The sequence below is a fragment of the Maylandia zebra genome, linkage group LG15 (assembly GCF_041146795.1).
Source record: "Maylandia zebra isolate NMK-2024a linkage group LG15, Mzebra_GT3a, whole genome shotgun sequence".
Taxonomy (NCBI): Eukaryota; Metazoa; Chordata; class Actinopteri; order Cichliformes; family Cichlidae; genus Maylandia; species Maylandia zebra.
Genome location: NC_135181.1, coordinates 29,661,191 through 29,686,930, shown reverse-complemented (window position 1 = coordinate 29,686,930; position 25,740 = coordinate 29,661,191). Strand labels below are relative to the sequence as shown.

Below are 25,740 nucleotides of genomic sequence, written 5' to 3'. Positions count from 1 at the left end.
TAGCAGACCTTCTGAGGGTACTTCACGTAATCTTGGTAACCGGCTACGGGGGATCCAGGTTTCAAGCTTGGCCATGATCCTATTTTTCAGGTCAGTTCCTCTCGCACTCAACGATCCTTCTCCTATCGCACTTGGGGCTATGTACCCAATCTCGGGTGGGGGTGATGATATCGCCCCCCTGACCTGGCGTCCTGACTCCTCCTTGCCGTAGCATTTGTGTTGTACCTCGTCAATCTCTAGCTGTGAGAGCAGTCCCTTCTTTCGAATGTTTGAACACTGAGCTACTAGTTGTTTCGCCGTCATTGTGGATGTTGGGTATCGAAGAATCCATAGGTCCCTCATGTAGCCCCTTCCGCCGGGGTTACTTGCGTAGTAGCATTCCAACAACGCCCTGTTTTCGTCTCTTGCCCACCGATGCCTTCTTGTTCCAGTAGCCCACTTTTCGTCAGGGTGCCCTGGTTCCTCAACACCTGACGCGGACCTTGTTGATCCGGGCGACATCCGAGCTGGCATGCCTTCATATTTATCTGTCTCGCTCATGTCTGCGGTAGGCTTGCTTAGCATAGGGGGTCTAGCCTTAGGACCCTTACTGGATACAGACGCCCCAGGCAGGAATCGAACTTGCGATCCTCTGTTCCAAAGGCGTGTAGTCTAACCACTACGCTATATATATACTATATAAGATATATATACTATATAAGATATATATAGAACAGACAGACACACAAACAAGACCAGGAACACAACCGGGTGGACTATACAAAGCTTTCTATGTACAGAAAGATGGTAATACTCTGAGAAACCAGGGATAACGGACATAAAAAGAAGACTGAAGCTCAACCCCAAACCTCAGAAAATAACATATTAAGGAAACAGAAATCATCATCCTACACTAAAATAAAATAAGTCCAGAACCAAAACTCAAAATCATAGGTCACCAACCCCAGACCATGTCACCGATCCAGGTAGGAGTTCACATTCCTCATCACATTTTGCTGCACGCTGGTAAATCAATAAATGAAACCTATCTTTTATGCCCAATTCTGAATTCTAACACGTTAGCATGAGCAGCATCCAATCTGTTTGAAGAGCACGCATGTTTATAAAAGGATATTCCACATGCACATATCACTTCACATGACAAGTGTTGTTTGTGTGTTTCTAGGTCTGCTATTTCCTAAACGACATTACCCTGACAGTGATATGAAGATCAATACTATTTGACGTCAAAAGGAGCAGCTGCACCATAACATCTCTCTTTAAATCTGCACAAACACGCTGTTACACATATTCAGCTCCCTTTAGTCATTCAGACCCCTGGAAATCTGTTCCAACCGAATTTTAACTTACTTACAACAAATGTCTCTGAAAACATCTCAAGCTGTTTTGCATAGTGACAGAATTTACAAAATTCAACATATTGAAGAACTTGTCATTTTATTTAAGAAGAAAAACTGCTTGATATATAGTTTTTTCTTTTTTCGTGTGTCTTGTCCATAACCTATTTCACAGTTGGCCTGTTTTGTGTATACAAAGCATTTTTTCAAAGAAGCCGAGTAGATATGATGTATTGTATAGAGGGAGAGAAACGCTGCAGTCACGAACTGTATTATTCTTTTTGCTGTCTACTTCAACTTAACACTCACTGCTACCATTGCAGTCAGTTTTAGCTGCAGGAAACATGGAGGCTTCTTACACTGTAAATGCAGTAAGGTGTAAAATTTCACACAGCCAATTAGAGGCACACCAAGAGGCTCGTGGTTCTGAATACTGAGAGATGATGTTATGAAAACGGGAAGCAATCAGTTGAAAACCTAAAGATAAGTATTAAAGATAAATCCAAGGAAAAGACAAGGAATATACACAACTCCAAGTAGAAATTTCTTTTCCCCAAAGCAAGATCCAATTATGCTAGAAACATATAAAGAAGTATATTATATACACTCCAAATGGCTCGCTCTCCCAGAAACAGTGTATTTTTCCATTAAGTCATATCATCATGGAGGAGTATTAATTGATGTGCAGAAGTGGTTTATGACTCCTTTGTGCAGGCTTTAATAACGACCTTGAAGCTGTCATGCTACCACCATTCCAGAGGTACTCATGGCAATAACATCCACAGATCGATCATCAGTCATCCAGCCCTACTTATAGAAACAGGCAAGAATTCCTAGAAGGCTTTTCACCATCAGCAGAGACGGCCATAGCGCGTGACTGGCTGCGAATGTTAAGTGTCACTATCCATCTTGCCCTCACAGGATAAGAAAATATCAGTCCATAAAAGCATCAAGGTCCAGAAAGAGAAAGCTCCAACCACCTTGTAAATCATGCAGCGGCGCTGACAGGAACATCACTGCCTGGATTGATGAGGATTGAGAGCATGGTTAAGAACTTTTCATGAAAAAAATTTAATAACCAGTATTTCTGTATTTCCTGTAAAATAGTCAGATGTCTATTCTTATTAATGTACAGAATTCACCTGCTTGCAGCTACTACTGCACATTCACCCAATGTACATACTATGTATACAGTGGGGCAAAAAAGTATTTAGTCAGCCACCGATTGTGCAAGTTCCCCCACCTAAAATGATGACAGAGGTCAGTAATTTGCACCAGAGGTACACTTCAACTGTGAGAGACAGAATGTGAAAAAAAAATCCATGAATTCACATGGTAGGATTTGTAAAGAATTTATTCGTAAATCAGGGTGGAAAATAAGTATTTGGTCAATAACAAAACAACAACAACAACAACTCAATACTTTGTAACATAACCTTTGTTGGCAATAACAGAGGTCAAACGTTTACTATAGGTCTTTACCAGGTTTGCACACACAGTAGCTGGTATTTTGGCCCATTCCTCCATGCAGATCTTCTCGAGAGCAGTGATGTTTTGGGGCTGTCGCCGAGCAACACGGACGTTCAACTCCCGCCACAGATTTTCTATGGGGTTGAGGTCTGGAGACTGGCTAGGCCACTCCAGGACTTTCAAATGCTTCTTACGGAGCCACTCCTTTGTTGCCCGGGCGGTGTGTTTTGGATCATTGTCATGTTGGAAGACCCAGCTTCGTTTCATCTTCAAAGTTCTCACTGATGGAAGGAGGTTTTGGCTCAAAATCTCACGATACATGGCCCCATTCATTCTGTCCTTAACACGGATCAGTCGTCCTGTCCCCTTGGCAGAAAAACAGCCCCATAGCATGATGTTTCCACCCCCATGCTTCACAGTAGGTATGGTGTTCTTGGGATGCAACTCAGTATTCTTCTTCCTCCAAACATGACGAGTTGAGTTTATACCAAAAAGTTCTACTTTGGTTTCATCTGACCACATGACATTCTCCCAATCCTCTGCTGTATCATCCATGTGCTCTCTGGCAAACGTCAGACGGGCCTGGACATGCACTGGCTTCAGCAGCGGGACACGTCTGGCACTGCGGGATTTGATTCCCTGCCGTTGTAGTGTGTTACTGATGGTGACCTTTGTTACTTTGGTCCCAGCTCTCTGCAGGTCATTCATCAGGTCCCCCCGTGTGGTTCTGGGATCTTTGCTCACCATTCTCATGATCATTTTGACCCCACGGGATGAAATCTTGCGTGGAGCCCCAGATCGAGGGAGATTATCAGTGGTCTTGTATGTCTTCCATTTTCTGATGATTGCTCCCACAGTTGATTTTTTCACACCAAGCTGCTTGCCTGTTGTAGATTCACTCTTCCCAGTCTGGTGCAGGTCTACAATACTTTTCCTGGTGTCCTTCGAAAGCTCTTTGGTCTTGGCCATGGCGGAGTTTGGAGTCTGACTGTTTGAGGCTGTGGACAGGTGTCTTTTATTCAGATGATGGGTTCAAACAGGTGCCATTCATACAGGTAACGAGTGGGGGACAGAAAAGCTTCTTACAGAAGACGTTACAGGTCTGTGAGAGCCAGAGATTTTCCTTGTTTGAGGTGACCAAATACTTATTTTCCACCCTAATTTACGAATAAATTCTTTACAAATCCTACCATGTGAATTCATGGATTTTTTTTTCACATTCTGTCTCTCACAGTTGAAGTGTACCTCTGGTGCAAATTACTGACCTCTGTCATCATTTTAAGTGGGGGAACTTGCACAATCGGTGGCTGACTAAATACTTTTTTGCCCCACTGTAATATATATATATATATATATATATATATATATATATATATACATATATATAATGATAATAATGATAATGGATTGGATTTATATAGCGCTTTTCAAGGCACCCAAAGCGCTTTACAATGCCACTATTCATTCACTCTCACATTCATACACTGGTGGAGGCAAGCTACAGTTGTATATATATATATATATTCCTCTACAGACCCCCCCCCTATTTTTGCACATGTCGTGGAGCGTGTCAGGCTACATTTCACTGTGTGTTATACTTGTATAACTATGCATGTGACAAATAAAGAACCTTGAACCTTGAACCTTGAACTTCACCCACTCATGTGCTCTGGACGAGCTTGCAAAAGCAGCTCACCAGTTTGGCAACCAGATAACTTTCAGGTAAACGCATTATATCCATTATTGTATACATATTCTGAGAGGAAGCAGATGGACAATCAACAATATTCAACATTTGGACACCACGGCTCCAGCTGCTAGGCCCAAGGCTGGAGCTCACCAAAACAACTCCCTGATAACGACTGTGTGATGACTATTCTTCCCGTCCCATGAAGGCCACCTGGGTTGGCTGGCAGACTGTTTACTTAGCCTGATAGAGCGAAGGACACTGTCTCCGCTGAACTATGGACACGCACACACATACACTTACACTGATAGGCACTCACTCATCCCCCCTCCCTTTCCAACGCCTTCGATGCTTGTTTCCGGCGAGGGAACACGGCGGGTCTGTGTGCCGCGCTGGAATGATAGCGCTGTGCAGGGTGGCTGCTGTGTTTCTTCGGATTACTCCTCACCCCCCACCCACCCCTGTGGCTTGTCATGTCTTCACAATGTTGTGCTGTGGACATTTATGTGCTTTTTTGTGCAAAGGAGTTTTTTTGTTTCCTGTTCTCATGCTGTCCTACCATGGAAGCACAGCATGAGTAGGGGTCTCTTTTTTCCTCTTGTACTTCCCCACTGTAATGTACATTTCAATGTTTTTCTCTGATTCTACCAATCTCCGACCTGTATCCCCATGTAATGTTTGTGCTATATGTGTAAGGTCGGGGGGGGGGGGTCCCATTTCACTGCAGGGCAACCTGCATGTGACGAATAAAGCTTTGATTGACATATTGGCAGATGGAAAGACCACAGGCTAGACATGACATGACAGTTCCCCATAGGCGAAGCCAGAATATACTGATATTCCTTACATGGGACCTTATAGGTCAGAAACTAGAATTTCTTTATTGTCAGTTTAAGATCACAAAATAAGAACCTCAGCAGCAAACTTTAAAATTATAATCTGATGGATTTGTGGACACTTTTTAAAACTTATTTATCAGGTTAAAATAATGTAATTAGCAAGGTAATCCTAATACTATACCCATAAACAAAACTGGAAATAGATACGAGGTAGTGAAGCCATTACTGAACTGCCTTAGATCTGTATTTCTGTGCCCAGTAGGGGAAGACTACTCTGATTGTATAAAAGTCGAGGGAAAACATGACCCTTCAGCTTCTTTGCTCTATGACCTTAGTAAACACTTGTTGGGATTATGAGATCAGTTGCTACTTTAAAGTCAGAATGAAAAGAACATGATGTTAAATTTGTAAATTTTGTACAAATTAGAGGAAAAAAGTAGATAAAACATGGTAGACTTTATAGTATCAGTCTATAGCTTTTGAGCACATGAATTATCGCTCAGTTTCTAAGTCAAAAACTTCAGTCAAGACAGCAACGGTGAAAACAGCTGGCAAGCAGCCAACCTTGTTCTGTTGAAGGTAATAACACCAGCTCATTAGCACTGAAGCTCACCAATCAATACTTTCCATTTAATTCAGGCAACTATCTTTAATTGCTGAATTTTAAAGAGTCATCTCAGCTGTTTGGAGTGTAAAATCTGAATCTACACGAGCTTCAGGAAATCAGGACGCTACCAGCACAGCTTTTGTGCTGATGTTAATGCCAGAAGAGGTTTAAAAGTCTATAATTACTGAGTAACACCTTATGATTCCTAAACTGGAACTGTATCATTATGTTATTTTAAATGCTAACACCATTAACCAGTTATGTTGTTTGAGCAGTAGCAGAGGTAGCACCGCTCACCCTACAGACAATTAAAAGCATAAATATTAAAAAAAAAAGCTACACTTCAAGGCTCAAGGTTCAAGGTTCTTTATTTGTCACATGTATAGTTATACAAGTGTAACACACAGTGAAATGTAGCCTGACACGCTCCTCGACATGTGCAAAAATTGGGGGAGGAACATTTTATATATATATATATATATATATATATATATATATATATATATATATATATATATATATATATATATATATATATGTGTGTGTGTGTGTGTGTGTGTGTGTGTGTGTGTATATATATATATATATACATATATATATATATATATATACACATTGGGTGAATGTGCAGTAGTAGCAGCAAGCAGGTGAATTCTGTACATTAATATGAATAGACATCTGACTATTTTACAGGATAGACAATATAAACATATTTAAAATTAAAGGAATTTGGAATGTACATTGTGCCTTGGTTTAAAGTGTCTGGAAGAGAGTCCTGTCTCAGACAATTATAGATGATGTGAGCAGGCGGGTGTGTGTGTTTAGGGCCCGGATGGCTTGGGGATAGAGGCTCCTCTCTCTGTCCTTGCCTGGATGATGCGGAACCTTCTACCAGATTGCAGAAGTTGGAACAGTTTGTTGCCAGGATGGGACGGGTCCTTCAGTATCTGCGCTGCTCTAGTCCGGCATCTCGTGGTGTAGGTGTCCTGAAGCGGGGGGAGAGCAATCCTGCAGCAGCGTTCTGCTGTACGGATCACTCTCTGGAGAGCTTTTTGGTCCTTCACACAGCTGGTCCCGAATCACGATGTCATGTTCTGTGTGAGGATGCTCTCCACAGCGCCTGTATAGAAAATCCTGAGGATCTTTGGAGAGACCCTGAACTTCCTCAGTTGTTGTAGGTGATACAGGCGCTGCCTAGCCTTTTTGGTCTGGACCTGAATGTGGGCAGCCCATGTCAGGTCTGAGGAGATGTGGACACCAAGATACTTGAAGGACTGCACCCTCTCCACTGGAGCTCCATTGATGATAATGGGCTTGTAGTCTCTGTGCTGACCCCTTCTGAAGTCCACCACCAGCTCCTTGGTCTTGCCGACGTTCAGCTGGAGGTGGTTGTCCTGGCACCATGATGCCAGATTCTTCACTTCATCCATGTAAGCCATCTCATCGTTGTTGGAGATGGCACCCAACACCACTGTGTCGTCAGCAAACTTCACAATGGTGTTGGAGCCATGGGTGGCCACACAGTCTGAAGTGTAGAGGGAGTAGAGCAGGGGCGAGAGGACACATCCCTGAGGTGCTCCTGTGTTGATGGTGATGCTGTTTAAGACGCATCTACCCACCCTCACCACCTGAGTTCTGCCAGTGAGGAAGTCCAACACCCATGCACACAGACGGCTGTTAAGTCCCAGATCCCTCAGCTTTGTGAACAGTCTGCAGGGCACTATTGTGTTAAACGCTGAACTGTAATCAACAAACAGCATTCGCACATAGTTACCCTGTTTCTTGTCCACGTGGCTGAGAGTGGTGTGTAGTGGTGTGTACACGGTTGTAATATTCCTCTTACCTTCTTGGACAGCCATGGCTTATGTTGTTGTGCCTACAAAAGAACCACTTGCTTGTTTAACATTCTAAATGTAAGGTCTCCTTTCACTCCCACTATTTTCTATTCCATTCTATGATGCCTCTTACGCTGACTGAACTTACGCAGGAACTGTTAAACAAGTAGATCCCACATAAACACTGTGTCCATGAGAGGAAAAACAAAGATCTCACAGCTGAAGTTAGTACCGACTCCAACCTCACAGTTGGTCTCCATAGTATACAGAGTAAGACCTCATTGCTATCTGGATTTTAGTATTAAAGTTTAGTATTGTGACTGGTCTCGCTGGTTTTGAGATTTCTCGGTTGACCTAAAAGGAACACATTCTTCCAACATACTTCCATTATGACTCATACAAGGCTGATGAATACAGACTGGCATTGTGGAGCTTCATCATGCACCAGAGAAACAAACAATAGCAGCCTGTTGTATTAACTAAATAAAATGCAGGTCTGGATGGTCGATATCCTGAATTTATATAAACCTGTCAGCAAGAGAAAGGAAAAAAGTGCCAGCACTACCTCTGCAACGTCCCAGCATGTATGTTTCATGAGTGCTGTTCTGCTTTCTTTTCTCTCCTCCTGCCTGTTTTTACACTTCTAACAGCCATCACATATCCAGAGAGAGAAGAAAGTGACAAGCTCAACTCAGCAGTAATTGGCCAGCTCGCATATGACACGGCAGATAGGCACAAGGGAGACAGACAAGAGGAGAGGGTGCTCCATATTAAACAAAGGTCCAAAGACATCTGACGGTACCTGCCCTGTGCAAATCTGCTTCCACTACATGATTCAAAGGCCACAGATGACATTAGTTAGACATTTGAGAGAGAATAATGGATTAATTTTACTACAGTGTGAAGGGAGGCTTTGATGAAACAGATAAAGAGAAACCATGACACAGCTTTACACTTAACAAGCCAATACAACTTTAGAGAGGAGCGACATCTCTTTTGTATTATTTGGATAGGATGGGACTTTTTTGAAACTATTTCAAAAATCATTTACTTTGTTCTCTGCTACATTTATGTGAAATTCAGCTGTTGTCTTCATAGTCTTGTGTTATAATCATTGGGCCTTTTGTGCTAATTTTATACCATGTTATTTTACCAGTGTTACAGTACTACATTTCCAAAGAAAGTGCTGCCCTTGTTACACGCGTCTTGTACTACAAATTATGTCACCTTAAATTCCTTTATGTAGTTTTTAGTTGACCTTAACCATCATTCTCTCAAACCTTAGCGTTTTCTAGCCCTGATAAGTTTCCAAATTGCATTACTATGTGTAACTGCTACGTTTCCCAATGAAGATTGGTGCCTCATCATGCATAGCATTCTGCCTTTATAGTAGGTCAGAGATCAATTTCCATCCCATCAGACAGACGAAGAGATTTTTGGCTTTTATGCAGGAATGGCTTTCATCTGGCCACTCTACCAGCACAAAGAGAGAGAAGTTTTGGTCATTCGCAGACAATTAGAGAGTTTTCTGGGAGCTCTATTACCACATGGACCACACACTGTTTCTCTGTAGATGCATGTGTAACCACATGTGTAAATCCTGTATGTAAATCATATATGCTTTCTGGTTCTTCAAAAGTTTTTGACTGCAAAAGGGGATATCTCATTTTGATTTCAGTTGGGCCCTCATATTAAGCCCCTAATGTGCCTAGCGATTTTCCTTACTGAGGAGTTGGCAACACTGATTCCTCTCTGCATTTAACCTATTCACTCTGTGAAGCAGTGGGCAGCCATTGGACGCCACGGGAGCAGTGTGTAGATGGCTGTCCCTCCATGAGCCTGGTTCTACTGGAGGTTTTTTCCTGTGAAAACAGAGTTTTTCCTTCCCACTGTCGCCAGAGTGCTTACACACAGGGCTCACTTGATTGTTGGGTTTTTCTCTGTATGTATTATTGTAGGGTCTACCTTACAATATAAGATACTCTTGTTTTGATTTGACGCTGTATAAATAAAATTGAATTAACTAAAATATGTCCACAGGGGGTGCTACACTGGCATGACACATTTGGTATCAGTTTCTATTACAGTTCTCAGTGTCTGTCCTGATGTGGCACTGATATAGTGATAGGGGTGTGCCTCAGTCAGAACCTCCCAAAAGGAGGGTGGACATCTGCTACCTCTGAGGTCCTGTCACATGAAATTACAGACTTCATCAACTCCTCTCCATCTCCTTCTTCTGTCTCCACCTCCTGCCTCTTCCTCTTCATCTTCCATTCTCCTCTTCCCCTCTCTCCTCCCTCCTAAAATTCAGTCTCTGTCCTACCTTTCTGCAGAGTAAAAGAGGAAAAGGAAAGAGACAAAAATAGAATGTGATTTATTGGAAAGAAAAAAGGGAGCTTTTTCTTTCCAATAAATCAGTCTTTTTTTTTCTCTTTGATTTTTTTTAGCTTCTTTCACACCTCTAGCCCTTCATCTCCTCTCCTCTCCTTCTCCTCTGCCTCTAGGTCATAAGGAGGGAGCTGAGCCAGTCTCTTGTTCCTGAGTCTTACTTAAACTTAAGTTATGTCAGCTGGCATGCAGCCAAGCTCTACCAAAGCTCTGGGGATCTGGTGACCTTAGTAATACATAGAGAAGAAAGATATACTGTAGAGTAAATAGACAAGGTATATTTAAAGAACGAAAGGGAGACAGATAAGGAAAGAGAGGATATGATGGAGGAAAATGTGGAAAATGTACATTTAATGTATGTTTGAATGTGACACATGTTATTAAGCTTGTAATCCTGAAAACTACCTTAAATAAGTTCTCAGTCAGTTCTTATTTTGCCAGCCTTCATTTTAACCTCCCACCTAGGGGTGGGCGGTATAAACGGTATACGGTAGAAACTATATAAATTTGGCCAACGGTAGAGATTTTGACTATATTGTTCTACCGCAATAGTGCATGTTGATAGCGCATATCATCAGGCTGCGCCTGTTTTGGTCGAAAGCATTGCAGCGTATGTAAACAACATCATCTGCAAATTATGCCGGGCGACAGTAATAGCAAAGAGACAAAGCATTTTTGGAATATGGGGAAATCCAAAAACTGCACTTCCTCCACTTCTGTACCATTGATTCTTTAATGCTGAATTCTCTCGCAGCTGCTTTATTCCCATGTTGTTGCAGCATATTAACGACTAACCTCATATTGTGGATGGATTATCTCAGTTGTTCTCCTAACTGAAGTTTGGTCCATTTATAGCATCCTGCCATGCAAGTGCATTTGTCCCTAACCACCAGAAACCCTCACGTTAACTTTTATTGAGTAGAAAAAAGTTAGCGTCCATCCTTCAGCTTCAATGCGCTAATGTTATGCTAACGTAGCTGTTTTTCTAGCGATCACGTAGGACATCATTACATACCAGCTAGTCCAACTTCAGTAACCCTACAAAAGTCACTGCTGTTTAGTTTTCTGTCGTCATTTATGTTTGAAGTGATAGCAGAGCTGTATGGTTTAATTTTTTCAGAAATCTCTCAGTCAGAACATGGCATATCATGTTTAGGTGGAAACTAGCAAGCTAACTTCCTGCTAACTTCTAACAAAGTTGAATTTACAGGGAGTGCAGAATTATTAGGCAAGTTGTATTTTTGAGGAATAATCTTATTATTGAACAACAACCATGTTCTCAATGAACCCAAAAAACTCATTAATATCAAAGCTGAATGTTTTTGGAAGTAGTTTTTAGTTTGTTTTTACTTTTAGCTATTTTAGGGGGATATCTGTGTGTGCAGGTGACTATTACTGTGCATAATTATTAGGCAACTTAACAAAAAACAAATATATACCCATTTCAATTATTTATTTTTACCAGTGAAACCAATATAACATCTCCACTAGGGCTGGGTATCGTCACTGATTTCTAGAATCGATTCAATTCCGATTCACAAGGTCCCGAATCGATTCGATCCACGATTCAATTTAATTCGATTCGATTCGATTTGAATCTGGGAAATTTTGACAGTCAGAAATATTATGATTCAGATCAGTACATTTACATATTTTTGTATCTATTAAAAGGAAGCTGACACACGCAAGACTTTATCAGAGGTGTGAGCATCAGAGGCCTTTGTGTCAAAGTAGCTGAAGATAAAACACAGAAAAACATGAAGGTGATTTTCCTGGCCTGGGATTTTATAAAAATAATCTGCAGTACATCAAAAACGAAAGAAAACCATTAATCAACACATGAACATTACCTCTGAAGTTACAGCGGTTTTATTAGAGACACGGCTAAGCGTTTTGCATTTTGCTTAATTTTAAAAAATTAAAATTTGTTCAATATTGAACGGCAGAAATTAGGTTTACTTTTCGGAAGTAAGTAAAAGGGAAAAAAAAACGTCGGCCGACAGCGCTGTAAACAACGGTAGACTTGTGCGTAACAAGCAAGCGAATAATGCAGAAAAGAGAGAGAGAGAGAGCTGTGCATGAAGTGTGATTTGTTTGTTTTTTTTTATCCTGAAAAGTCAGCAAAAGTCAGAGGGAATTCATGACGATGTTTATGTGAAGCGTAGTTTGGATCTTCTTTTGCTGCTGGTTCGGTCAATATTGTTTGGAGAGAGATAAAACTAACAGCCATATGATCAGTGCAAAAAGGGCATAAACAAAAAGCGCGGACCCGCGGATCAGAATCAGCGAGCTGTCGGCTTTCAGCCCCGACCGTCAGCTGAGAAAGGCGACATCTCACTGATTCTGATCCGCGGGTCCGCGCTGTGTGTTTACGTCTTTGTGCAGAAGCCGTGTACCTGCTCTCATTTACTGTGTTAGCTGTTTGGTGGTTGTTGAAATTTTGTGATCTTTCACCTGAGATTCTGGCATTTCGGGCAAAATAAATTAATATTAAAAAATCGATTCAGGATTTTAATGAATCGATTTTACGTTATCCAAGCCAGAATCTATTTTAATCGATAAATCGATTATAAAAACCCACCCCTAATCTCCACATTCACAAATATACATTTCTGACATTCAAAAACAAAACAAAAACAAATCAGCAACCAATATAGCCACCTTTCTTTGCAAGGACACTCAAAAGCCTGCCATCCATGGATTCTGTCAGTGTTTGGATCTGTTCACCATCAACATTGCATGCAGCAGCAACCACAGCCTCCCAGACACTGTTCTGGGAGGCTGTGTTAAATGTGTACTGTTTTCCCTCCTTGTAAATCTCACATTTGTTGATGGACCACAGGTTCTCAATGGGGTTCAGATCAGGTGAACAAGGTGGGCATGTCATTAGTTTTTCTTCTTTTATACCCTTTCTTGCCAGCCACGCTGTGGAGTACTTGGACGCGTGTGATGGAGCATTGTTTCTGCATGAAAATCGTGTTTTTCTTGAAGGATGCTGTTAGGTTTTGTATTGTTGATTGTCATTTATGCTTAGAAATATCTACTTATATATGCTTAGAGTTTTATAATTAGTTGTAGATTGGTAGAGGTTTGATCCTTAATAGTCTGCAAACTTTGTGTGCATTAGAGAGCACTCTGGGAGCACGAGAGAGGTCGTACCTTGTCTTATTGTTTTACAGTAGGATTAACGTCTAAGTACTTTTTGTTTAGATGAACTGCTGGACTTCCTCACCATGTTATCTAGGGTGAACAATCTAGGGTGAGGGGGAGACTACCCTCTTCCTGACCAAGGATGTTTGCTTTTGTGCTTTCATGTTATATGACCCTTTGATCAGCAGTACCCCACACACACACACACACACACACACACACACACACACACAGTATTCTTTGTTCACATGTATACCTATGTAAGATGCTATATGTTAATGACCCTATGCATATTCATGTAACCACAATAAAAGGAGTGCTATGGGGAACCTGGCTGAGAGTCTGATGGAGGTCAAGTGGTGGAACAACACTTGGCTCCAGGCAGGTCTCCCTCATGCATGAGTAACAAGAAGAACTTTGCCTACTTCGTGTCTTGCTTGCTGTGTAATTATATTGCCTTCAACGTTCCAGCGAATAGGTTCAAGCTACAAACCTATCAGATGCAGACTTCTTCCTGTACCACTGCTTGAAGAAGGTGTCTTCCAGAAACTGGCAGTAGGACTGGGAGTTGAGCTTGACTCCATCCTCAACCCGAAAAGGCCCCACAAGCTCATCTTTGATGATACCAGCCCAAACCAGTACTCCACCTCCACCTTGCTGGCGTCTGAGTCGGACTGGAGCTCTCTGCCCTTTACCAATCCAGCCACGGGCCCATCCATCTGGCCCATCAAGACTCACTCTCATTTCATCAGTCCATAAAACCTTAGAAAAATCAGTCTTGAGATATTTCTTGGCCCAGTCTTGACGTTTCAGCTTGTGTGTCTTGTTCAGTGGTGGTCGTCTTTCAGCCTTTCTTGCCTTGGCCATGTCTCTGAGTATTGCACACCTTGTGCTTTTGGGCACTCCAGTGATGTTGCAGCTCTGAAATATGGCCAAACTGGTGGCAAGTGGCATCTTGGCAGCTGCACGCTTGACTTTTCTCAGTTCATGGGCAGTTATTTTGTGCCTTGGTTTTTCCACACGCTTCTTGCGACCCTGTTGAGTATTTTGAATGAAATGCTTGATTGTTCGATGATCACGCTTCAGAAGCTTTGCAATTTTGAGACTGCTGCATCCCTCTGCAAGGTATCTCACTATTTTTGACTTTTCTGAGCCTGTCAAGTCCTTCTTTTGACCCATTTTGCCAAAGGAAAGGACGTTGCCTAATAATTATGCACACCTGATATAGGGTGTTGATGTCATTAGACCCCTTCTCATTACAGAGATGCACATCACCTAATATGCTTAATTGGTAGTAGGCTTTCGAGCCTATGCAGCTTGGAGTAAGACAACATGCATGAAGAGGATGATGTGGACAAAATACTCATTTGCCTAATAATTCTGCACTCCCTGTAATAAATTCTGTTTTCATGGATGCCTGGATGTTAAACTTAATTGTTACACCTGGTAAAGCAGCAATGCTTATTATTTTAATAGAGATGAAAGAATTTAGACAGTTTATAACTCTCAGTGATGCCGCAGTGTTCGTTTGATTTTGGGGCCTGAAGCAGACGGAGTTTTGGACCCAGATTACTCTGCAAGGCTTCTGACTACGGCAGCCGTAATGCTCTGGCAATCCATCCTTCACAGTGTTGCCAACTTAGCGACTTTGTCGCTATATTTAGCGAGTTTTCAGACCCCCTTAGCGACTTTTTTTCTAAAAAGTGACTAGCGACAAATCTGGCGACTTTTTCTGGTATTATTGGAGACTTATTTATGACAACTTTTTGAGGGCAGGAGACGTTCACACCCATGCGTCCAAACTGCAAATGAATCGCGTATAAGCGAAGCCGCTGCTTCCGCACTGACTGTAACGCAGTCAGTTTTTGTTTTACTGTGATTCTGTTTTGTGGATCACAATGTTTAAAACTACTGGGGTGATCGTGGCTCAAGAGTTGGGAGTTCGCCTTGTAATCGGAAGGTTGCCGGTTCGAGCCCCAGCTTGGACAGTCTCGGTCGTTGTGTCCTTGGGCAAGACACTTCACCCGTTGCCTACTGGTGGTGGTCAGAGGGCCCGGTGGCGCCAGTGTCCGGCAGCCTCGCCTCTGTCAGTGCGCCCCAGGGTGGCTGTGGCTACATTGTAGCTTGCCATCACCAGTGTGTGAATGTGTGTGTGAATGGGTGGATGACAGGTTGTGTAAAGCGCTTTGGGGTCCTTAGGGACTAGAAAAGTGCTATACAAATACAGGCCATTTACCATTTACTTATAAACACACACACACAAAGTAACTCCACCAGAGCGTCTATTTTGGGTCACTTATGCCGGTCCAAGCCCGGGTAAAGGAGCAGGGTTGGAATTGTGACATTAAAAAACAATAATTGCTAAAAGAAATTAAATTTATAGTTCTAAATAAATTCTAAATGCATTTACAATGTTTTTTACTCACTTCTTGTCTCTTCCACTATTTTATTTCTCTCTCCAACAACATAGGTTGCAATTACATTAGCATGACCAATTATGCAAATTAGGCAATGACGTCATTTAGCGAATTCTAGCGACTTTTAGGACAACCAATAGCGATTTTCCTTACTGAGGAGTTGGCAACACTGATCCTTCATAGCTTACTAAAGTTGTACTAAAACATTTTTTGACAGATTTCTGCGCGCCTTGTACTACATAAAATCGGTTCGAGGTCAGAATTCATACATAAGGATGCTGATGACCCTGATACATGCTTCAAATTATACAGTGATATGGATTTTAGGCCATATTGCCCAGCCCTACTCCTACCTTTACAAACCAAAAAGAATCTTTCTTCTTTGCCACATCATCCAAAACTGATAACCAATTTGGCATCAAGAATACCTGAAAATGCACATCTCACTGCTAGCATGTTGCTGATTCAGCAGGTTTTCTACTGGCAAACACTGTTGAGTTATTGTAATCACACTACATTTTTCAATAACACAGCAACCCATTACTGAACTAAATTCATTACTAAAATTACACTTACATTTCTATCATTAATCATGTTACAAAGTTTCTTTAGTTATCTGCACACCAACGCAAAGCTAGCCAAAAATGAGTGATGATAAAGCTAAGTGTATACCCAACAGCTAGCAGCCAGAGTGAACTTCAACAGGTAACAGACTGATTAGAAGTCAGGCCACAGCCTCCAATTCTACCTGTTCATATTTCTAAAGTAGAGTCAGTGTGGCAATCGCTTTGAAGTCTCTTTGTGCTGGTTTTCATCTTTGCTTGGTGTTGTCGACTTTGTGTTCATAGGTAAGTTTGAAAACAAAGATCATATGTGTGTCTTCATAAGGATAGGGATTTGTGTTGGTGTGTGGGACTGTAGCTTAAGGTTTATACTGATAACTGGTTATTAAGAAACAATGTGATTCAGGTCATTTTTTGAAGTAATATTTATGTTAATTTGCAATGTTCAGTACCTGCATTTTTAGTTGTCAATGTCAAGGATTAAAATACTGATATTGTGTTGTACTGCTTTCTATTTTTCTAATAAAATTGAAAGGCTTGAACAGGGGAAAAAAAAATCTTATGACACTTTATGCAATCGAGGCATATTCTGGAATTATCTAAAAAACAAAAAATAACAAACAAATAAAAAATACAAAACAAAAACAAGCCTGCTGGAGGGGAAAATTCTCCTCTACAACATGTAACTTACGATACCATGAAATGCTGAGTAAATGTTTTTCTTAGATTAGATCTTAGATTTACATTGCATTAACATTTTACTGCATTGGCATCCTATACTATAGTTTGTTATTTGAAAGATGTATATGGCCTTAGCTAACAGGAACAGCAAGCTAGTATGTTAGCAAACTGTTTGATTTTTGTAGGGTTTTTTTGTAAAAAAAAATAAAAATAAAAGGAAATACATTTTTGATTTTCAGTTAGAATGTTAGAATGTTTTTTGTCTCATTGCTAAGACTCTGGAACACAATTTTTAAAATAAAGACATAATCCCATAGGATAGAGTCATCACCAAGGATGACTTGGACCTCATGGGCATAACTTATTGGTAGTGAGTCTCATCACACAAAAGCTTTAAGGCGTTAATTAGTCTTGTGCTACCAGATAAGGATGCACCTTCACAGTATTTCAGTGAACTTGCTTTGCCCTCTAGTTTGGATGGGACTTCAGTGTGATCTCTACAGAGAAAAGAGTAAATGTCTTTTTTTTTTTTTTTTACTGTACACGGTGGTATGTATACATTTGCAAACAATAACTCATTCACTTAAAAATAAAAACCCACAACATCACTGCAGTAGAAACTCGTGAATTTTGATGACTTGGGCATTCATGATTCAGACAAAATTTTTTTAAAAAACACAAAAAGGAGTTCCTGCAGTGAATCAAGACTATCAAATGACTGAAATGTGCCATGAGTTAAACATAACTTTGAATTCAAATTTAGATTTTAATTATATTGGACGTGACTTCATGGTAAATTCTGGTTTGGATTTTGATGGAGTTCAACCTGAAATTCTGTTCAGTAAGGATAGGATTGCCTTGAGAAAGGTTGTGGTGATAAAGATCAGCCAAACAAACACATATCATGCTTATTACTTTGCAGCAGTGTTGCCCATCACAATTTGCAAACCACAATCAACTCACTATCAGTGTGAACCTAAGATAAGCATTTTTACCCAAACAACTGTATACACACACACACATGAACACACATTTTCTGTTATGACCCATATTGCCACTCACCCATTGCAAAGAATGGTATCCCCAGTAGTGTAGAGTTGAACTTCCCATCTGATATGAAGAAGATCCCTGCAGCCGTCACATTGGCAATGCAGATGGTCAGCACACCCAGGAGTCCCAGGAAAGGTTTCCCCCTTAGGCAGTCCCGCATAGAGCTGGAGATGGTGGCGGCCAGGAGCACCAGCACCAGACTGACCAACACCTCACCCTTGGCCAGCAGGCCCGTCTGGTGGAAGTCCCGCCACAGACTGAAGGATGTGAGTGACTGGATGTGGAGCTGGTCTGCTGCATGGGGGACCTCGGCTGTGGACAGTCGACTGGCCAGGGCACAGAACTCATTCTCCCAGCGCTCTGCAATAGCATCCTGCACCACGGGTCCATGATTTCGGAGGTAGTATGTGATTTGGACAGCACGAGCAAACTTGACCTGCTGGTCACGGCTGTTGGGTGAGAAGGACACACCGCCCAGCTGGTGCCCGATGAAGGCCACACGGCCATCCTGCACAGAATTCAGAGGTATTAGATATTAGCTGCAATTAAAGTAGCATACCATGGAAGGCACAGGAGTCCAGTAACTTCAAAGCAAATGTCCTGCTTCTCACTATACGTTCTTTGATACCAGCTTTCATTTTTGTTCTATTTGCTTTACTTTTTAATATGAACCCACCTCACCGCTGCGGACAGGACTGATGCTGCTCTGTACTAATTTTTTCATTAATCAGATTGTACAGCACAAACAAGACGTCACAGTGACAAGAGCATGGAGATAAGTCCAAGAAGAATTGCACAGGAGGAATTCAATAAGCCTGCTGGAACAATAAAAGTGAGTAAGCATTAGTCTATCACACAGAAGTCAGATTATAATAGAAGCCTGTTGGTTGTTGTTACACAACCATTCATTATTAAGTTGAAAGTATTGGCAGAACTACTGATGTATAAGGTGCCAAATGATACAGCAGTGCAGCCCAGCAAAGGCAAGGGATGACCAAATAATGCTACATGCTATAAGGGTCTGATGCAAACAGAAGCATGAAAAATATGCATCAATCTCTTGGCTTCACCCAGGTAAAAGGTGACTCGTTGAGAAAAATTTAACTGTTCCAAATGAGAAATAAAAAGATGTGTCACTGGGTAATGGGGTTTCCACAATTACCTTAAACCTGTTCCTGTTATATTAGCCATTACTGCGCCACAGACTACATCAAAAAAAAGTTATAATGCCACTGGTACATTATAACTTTTTTTCTTTTCAGGAATGGCTGCTGAAGGCATCCTGAGGTAGGTCAAAGTTATCACACCAGTGATGATGTCAAGCAAACTAAAAACGAAATTAAAAGCAATTCTGAAAAAAAAGGCAATGACAACAAAATTCATTAATAGAACATTAAGATTAATTATTTTAATTATTTAATTATTCATAAGTGGAAAACATTTTACACAGCTATTAATCTTCCCAGAAGAGGGTGTTCTGGCATTTTCACCCCAAGGTAAGATTGTGCAATGATCAAAGAAAAAGCACAAAAATAAATAGAATAAAGGAAATGAATCAAAAGTTACTTTTCAGATGTTAAACTTCACTGTTAACCTCCTAAGACCCAAACTCTTTCATGGCATGCATTTTTAATTTCTCTTTGCTATTTGGGCTGATTGGGACCTGATGAATGTAAAAACAAAGAATTGCGTGATTTTATTTTTTTTACCTGATTTTATTTTTGAGAAAAAACGAGATCCACATAAGAGGACATTCACTGTAAATTTTGACAGAACAGTGGCAGTATAACATCCTCGTAAATGGATATCAGGCCCTCCCATATGGAAAAGATATATATAAAACTTATAAAGTTTGTATCTGTCTTGTGTGAAACCTGTATGAAAAGCATACAAAAGTGAAAACAGATATAAGATCCCTTGAAAAATTATATAAATGAAACTTGTATGTTTTGGATACTTACTAAAACAATATATGAAAGTAATGAGAAAGTGGCCACTTTCATGAGTAAATCATATAAGCCTTGTATGATTCACTATATGAAGTAGGCCACATCTTATGCAAGTCTTTTATAAGTTTTTACTATTTCTTTTCCATATGGGCTTGTAGAGCAAAATTGACTATTTTGGTCTAGACAACCCAAAATGTGATATCCACATATGTGGACGCCAGGTCCTAGGAGATTAAAGAACAGTTAGAAAAAGACTGAACAAGTAGAGTCTGTTTGGAAGGGTCTGAAAGGTCCTTTCTTTAAACAGAGCACGGCAGCACAACTTAGCTAACATGTTTCATTACTTGAGGCAAAAACATACTGCTGCATAGAACCAGGCTGTGAAAGACAAAAAACTAGCAGCCTCACTGGTTACACGTGCTACTGACACTCTAGATGACACGAAGAAAAAATGCTGGATGGACAATAATAATGCAGTTAAATGGTGGAAAAGCAGAAAATAGAAAATATTTTTCAGTTGTATTCTGTCATAATATTGTCAGCTCAGAGTTACTAGATACAGTATTTACTTTAGTTATAATTAAACCAAAGTTTTACACACACTCATGTTATCCATCTACATTTTTTATTTAAAACTAATATTGCGACTAATATTGCACTACAATGGGACCTTATTTCAATGGAAATTCAAATTCAAATGAGGAAATCTGTCCTCAGTGACAGTAGATGTTTGGGAAAGATGGATCGAAAATAGTCTTCATTTACTTGCACTTATAAAGGCTATAAACTCGAGTCCATGAAATGTTCACAATTTTTTTCTCTATATCATCAGAAATATTGTTATTGCAGATTTTCTTGAAATATCTTCCTCCAATTTTGAGACTATACTGCCCACCCTGTTTCTGGATTTTGGTTGAGTTTTTGAAAAACAACACAACAATTACATAGTAAAATATTTCATGTTATTCTTCAGCTGATGTTCTCTTTAAATTGTTTTAGAACCAGATAATTTCTCATTTTACCCTGATACATAAAAGAGGGTGGGCTTTCTTTTTTATATGAGGATCCTGCATTGAAAGTATATATGAAAGACATAAAAAAAATAGTATAGTTTTTGTTGTTCATCATTTATTTCCCTTGCCTGGTTTAGATTTTTAGGTAATGTGTCCAAATATGTGTATTTATTGTGACTGTATGGTAAAGTCATTAAACTAATAATGCACACATTATAGCTATAAGCTTATGCCTCAAAAATAATTATACAATTATTTAAAGCTGCAGCGCAAATATTGTATTGGTCTATTTAATCACTAAATCAAGACACGCACCAGTGAAACTGTGAAACTCCTGCCTGGTTTCCGCAACCAGAACAGTTTCAGTTTTAATTTGCAGCTTATTGTAGATGTGCTTTATCTTGTCACAAACACAATAATCCAGCACAATCAAATAGTCGCAATGTACTGTTTCACAGCAGGGAGCTTGATAAAAATCTGAGGCTTCTAGATAAATAAATCCCTGCAATTGTTTGCTTCATTTTCAGTAAACAATTTACTTCAGTGTGAGGAGAAAGGAGTTATTCCACTCTGGGATTATGTGAACAGCAGAATAAACTGGTGGTGGACACTGCATTTTGAAGTCACATGATTGAGCTCATCCATAACTCAAAAGTCAGGTTTTCTGTCAGAGTCTGAGACTTTTATTACTGTCTGCTTCAAATCGATCCATTTATAAGAGCGAGATCTGCATGTTATTTTTGAGCTTTATCATTCTTCGAAAACAATCCCAACTCGGTGCTTCAGATTTGTCATTTCGTGACAGTGTACGAACATGTTTATGTAATGTAATCACATTACATTGCTGAGGGAGCTCAAAAAGCTTTTGCTCCAATTTCACTTGTGTAATTTCGCAAAGCTCACACTCACTTCTTGGTTTCACTAAAGCATTTCAAATGAATCTCAACAGTCACAGCACACTTATGTATAAATATCTGCACTGAGCCAATACATGCTCAGAGTGTGTGCAGTCTTAAACATGCGTGCCTTTGAAGCTTTAAAGAAAGTGAGTAATGAGACATAATCGGGGCAACAATTTCTGTGCCTGCAGAATTGTCAGCTTTGTTCTCTATTCTTTTTTGTGGCAGTCCTTATAAGACAAAATATACTTGCGTATGAGAGTGAGGCCAGGTGAGCACAGAGAGACAAAAAAGGAACTGTGTGTGATAAATGTGCTGAGTGATGTGTGAAAGAGGGAGGTGACACCTCACTGCTGTCTGAGGTGAGATGGAGGTGGTGATGGTGGAAGAGGTGGAGAAAGAGCTTTCCTGGTCCAACCCCTACTAGTATTTGAGTTTTCTTTAAAATACCTAATTTTTCACTATGTTCAATAAGTCCACATTAGGTTCAAACCAACACATTATTAAATAAGCAAAAGGTAAAAAAAAATGGGTAAGAAGACCTACAGTAAGAATCAGGAAGGTTTGAATTTTCAAACATATGCTACAACCATTATGCTAGCCCAGGTTTGTTATTAGCCACCTGTTACGTTGGGATAGTTTTACATAAATGATAAATACAGCCTAAAGGAGTTAATAGAACTAAAGACTTGTATTCTAAAAGACTCAGACAGATGAGATTTCTGAAAACCATCTACCTTCAGTTGTTCTGCTTACATCAGCTTATAGCTTATGTCTCTCACAGCTTATGTGTTAGGTGATATAGTAATCACTCACCACTCTCTCGCTTTTCCCTCTTACTGGTGCAGTGAGAGCTACACCTTGTCCTACACCACACACCTATTCTGGTATTAAAAGTAAAGGTGGCTAGTACTCTGTTAGCTCCCCAGCAGCACAGTCTCTAACAACGTTTGTTGTGAAAATCCAGCTTTGCATTATGTTCTGCCAAGGGTATAACCCCCACACCCCACTCACAAATTTTGTGATCGAGCGAATGTTTTAAATATTTGATTGCAGAATAAAATGCAGAATATTTGTTGGCAAACCTAATTGTAGCTGGTTTGGCACTGACCGGGTGGATTTTAAGATAGTAACCTAAACCAAATCCTACACCTAAGACAGGTAGTTGATAGGTTTGTTTAGCACAAACCCCTCGCTGGAACAATAGTTGGGTTGCGGTCACGTGGTTCTGATGACGTGCGGAGGCAGCGCGATTTTTGAGTGGAGGGCGGAAGTAAACATGGAGGACACTGTGGAGAGTCAGGAGAGCAGCTATTGTGCAACTTTAGACCCCGTTTCTCGGGAGAGATATAAACAGATAGTTAAAAAATATATCGGACGTGATCCGTATTCTTTGAAAATGTCCGAATACACCACAGAAGTAAAGGATTTGCCTACTATCGAGGCTGTGGATATCACCAACTACTTGGTCCTCCAGACTTCTTACTACACTAGGCAGCAAATGAAAGCTTTCAAGAGTCTGGAGGCGTACAATTTTTTTGTCAGCGGGTGGGTCCACAACCTTGGAACAAAACGTCTCCGTGATGGATACAGTTTGGTGTTTGCAAGGGTGAGTGTTTGTTCTTATATTGCTTTATCTTAAACACGCTAACAGTTAGCGGTAGCGGCTTTAACGTCAACAAACATGCCACATCCTTAGGTCTTCGTTAGAGTGACAGTTGTTTGTTTCAAGGTAAACCATTCTCAGCCGTCTGTTGCATATCCAAAATCGCCTCTGCACATCGATGCTGTTCTGCCTTAAGCTTCATTCTTTTCTCTCGTTTGAGAACTGATTCCGATCTGGGTTTTCGTTCGTAGCCGAGATTGACCGTCGGAGCCCAGTCCTCCGACTCTTCGTCATCCAAAGCACTTGGGCAGCCTATAGTCCCAATCAAGTCAATATTAGACTACTAACTTAAAAGCACTAAGTAAACGAGAATTTAACGACAACCTAATGCTAATAAGTTCGTTTGCAAACATAACATTACCTCTGACGAAGTGGTCGCTGCAGACACGGGCATTGGCAGACTCTGCTCCTCCCGACTGTAAACGTAAATTTAAAATCCATTTTTCCTACGTTTTTCGGTTAGAATTTTCCATTTTTCTCCTCTTCGTTGGGCTATTTTTGGTACCCTAAAATACCGTTTATCAGTTTCTCTGGTCGACCTACTGGAGCATCCGTAAACACAACAGGACATAGGCATTTTGCGTACTGTCTGTCTGTGATTTTGCGCTTATCTTTTTCACTTCCGACCGCCAGTCAAATTTCGCGCTTTACGTCGACGTCACGTCTACGTCAAATGAAACCTAGCTATTAGAGACAATTCTACTACAATGGCAAAAAGCACTGGACACCAGGCAGAGCTCTTTGTGTGATCTCGTGCACGAGGGAGAGAACTGTGACGAGCGCTGCTCCTGACGCTCGAACCCCAGTCACTCTCAGCTAGCTCCCCCGTAGCACTGCTCTTTGTTGTGGTTACATGAATATGCATAGGTTCATTAACATATGACATCTTACATAGGCATACACGTGAACAAAGAGTACCATCTGTGTGTATGTGTAGGTATGCGTGTGTGTTTTTGTGTGTGTGTCAAGATGTGACCCTGTGAACGACTCCCCAGAGCTGGTGCCAGGAGTCTAGCGGTCCACCTAAACAAAGGGCTCTTATAATTAAACAGATACAGAGTAGGTGTCCTCCTATACCATAAATCAGTAAGAGAAGGTACGACCTCTCTCATGACCTTAGGGTGTGTGTGCATGCCAGAACCCTCTGGAAGGCACACTACTAAGGATCAGACAGCCTATCAATATGCAATCGATTATATATACTCATATAAGCATATATGAGTATATATTTCTAAACATACATCACAATCCAACAATATAAACCTAACAGTAGTCATTATTGAAATTAAAGTGATTGGACGTGCAAAAAGATGTCCAAGTCAAAATTACTGAGGAGTAGAAAGTAAAACCTGACCCAAACATGTTTTCACTCATAGTGACCTTCTGAGGTGAAACATACGACTGGATTTAGACTTCTGTGGGAACTCTGAATTCTAACTTACGATGTAACCAGAAAACCTTCTTAACCCTACACCACAACCTTCCACGCCATTCAAGTTGTTGCAGACTGCATCAACCTGACGTGTAGTTCCATAAACAAACCAAACCATATTCCTGGATCCTAAACCTGTGTTTTGGAGGTCCTACGGTATATTTCTTGTCATGGTTTGCTTTTGTCTGTTGAAAAGCTCATCTTGCTAGTTTGGGGTTTCTTTAACTCTTGCTCTTTACTGTGTCTTTGCAATAAGAGTTAAAGAAACTTTTGCCATTTTAGCTAAGAACAGCTAAGATGGCTGTTCTTAGCTAAGAACAGCTAAGATGGCAAAAGTCTTCATTTCTGTACAGAAGTTGACTGCTGAAACACTTTTAACCCCATTCAGCTCAACCCCCACAACCACCAATGGGGTTCCCATTGGTGCAAATGAACACTTAAAACTCAGGGATGCTACAGTTATTCATAATAAAATTTAACAGTCATATAAATTACAAGAGTTTTCTGGTAGAAAACAGCAAAACAGGAATGTTTGCAGATATGGTAAAAGGCTATCAGGGAAAGCAGACTGCTTATAATTATGTACAAGACTTTTCAGATTTCATCACTATACAATACTGAGCTTAATATTATATCCCCAGCCTGTAATGTGCTAGCTTCTACGTTAATGTCACCCAATGTAATGTGGCTATCACGAAAACTAACAGTTAAATGGTAAATGTCTAAGCTGAAAGGTTAACATTAATTATATTTTTAT

At 40.5% G+C, this 25,740-nt stretch overlaps 1 protein-coding gene across 1 annotated transcript in view; it reads right to left on the bottom strand.

The window, feature by feature from the left end:
• ptchd4 (patched domain containing 4) overlaps nucleotides 1-25,740 on the bottom strand; it is a 67,668-nt gene that overhangs the window by 28,535 nt on the left and 13,393 nt on the right. The window contains exon 2 of the mRNA XM_004573664.5: nucleotides 18,037-18,532. Within this exon, the coding sequence (XP_004573721.2) occupies nucleotides 18,037-18,532 (496 nt within the window). The remainder of the gene's footprint in view (nucleotides 1-18,036; nucleotides 18,533-25,740) is intronic.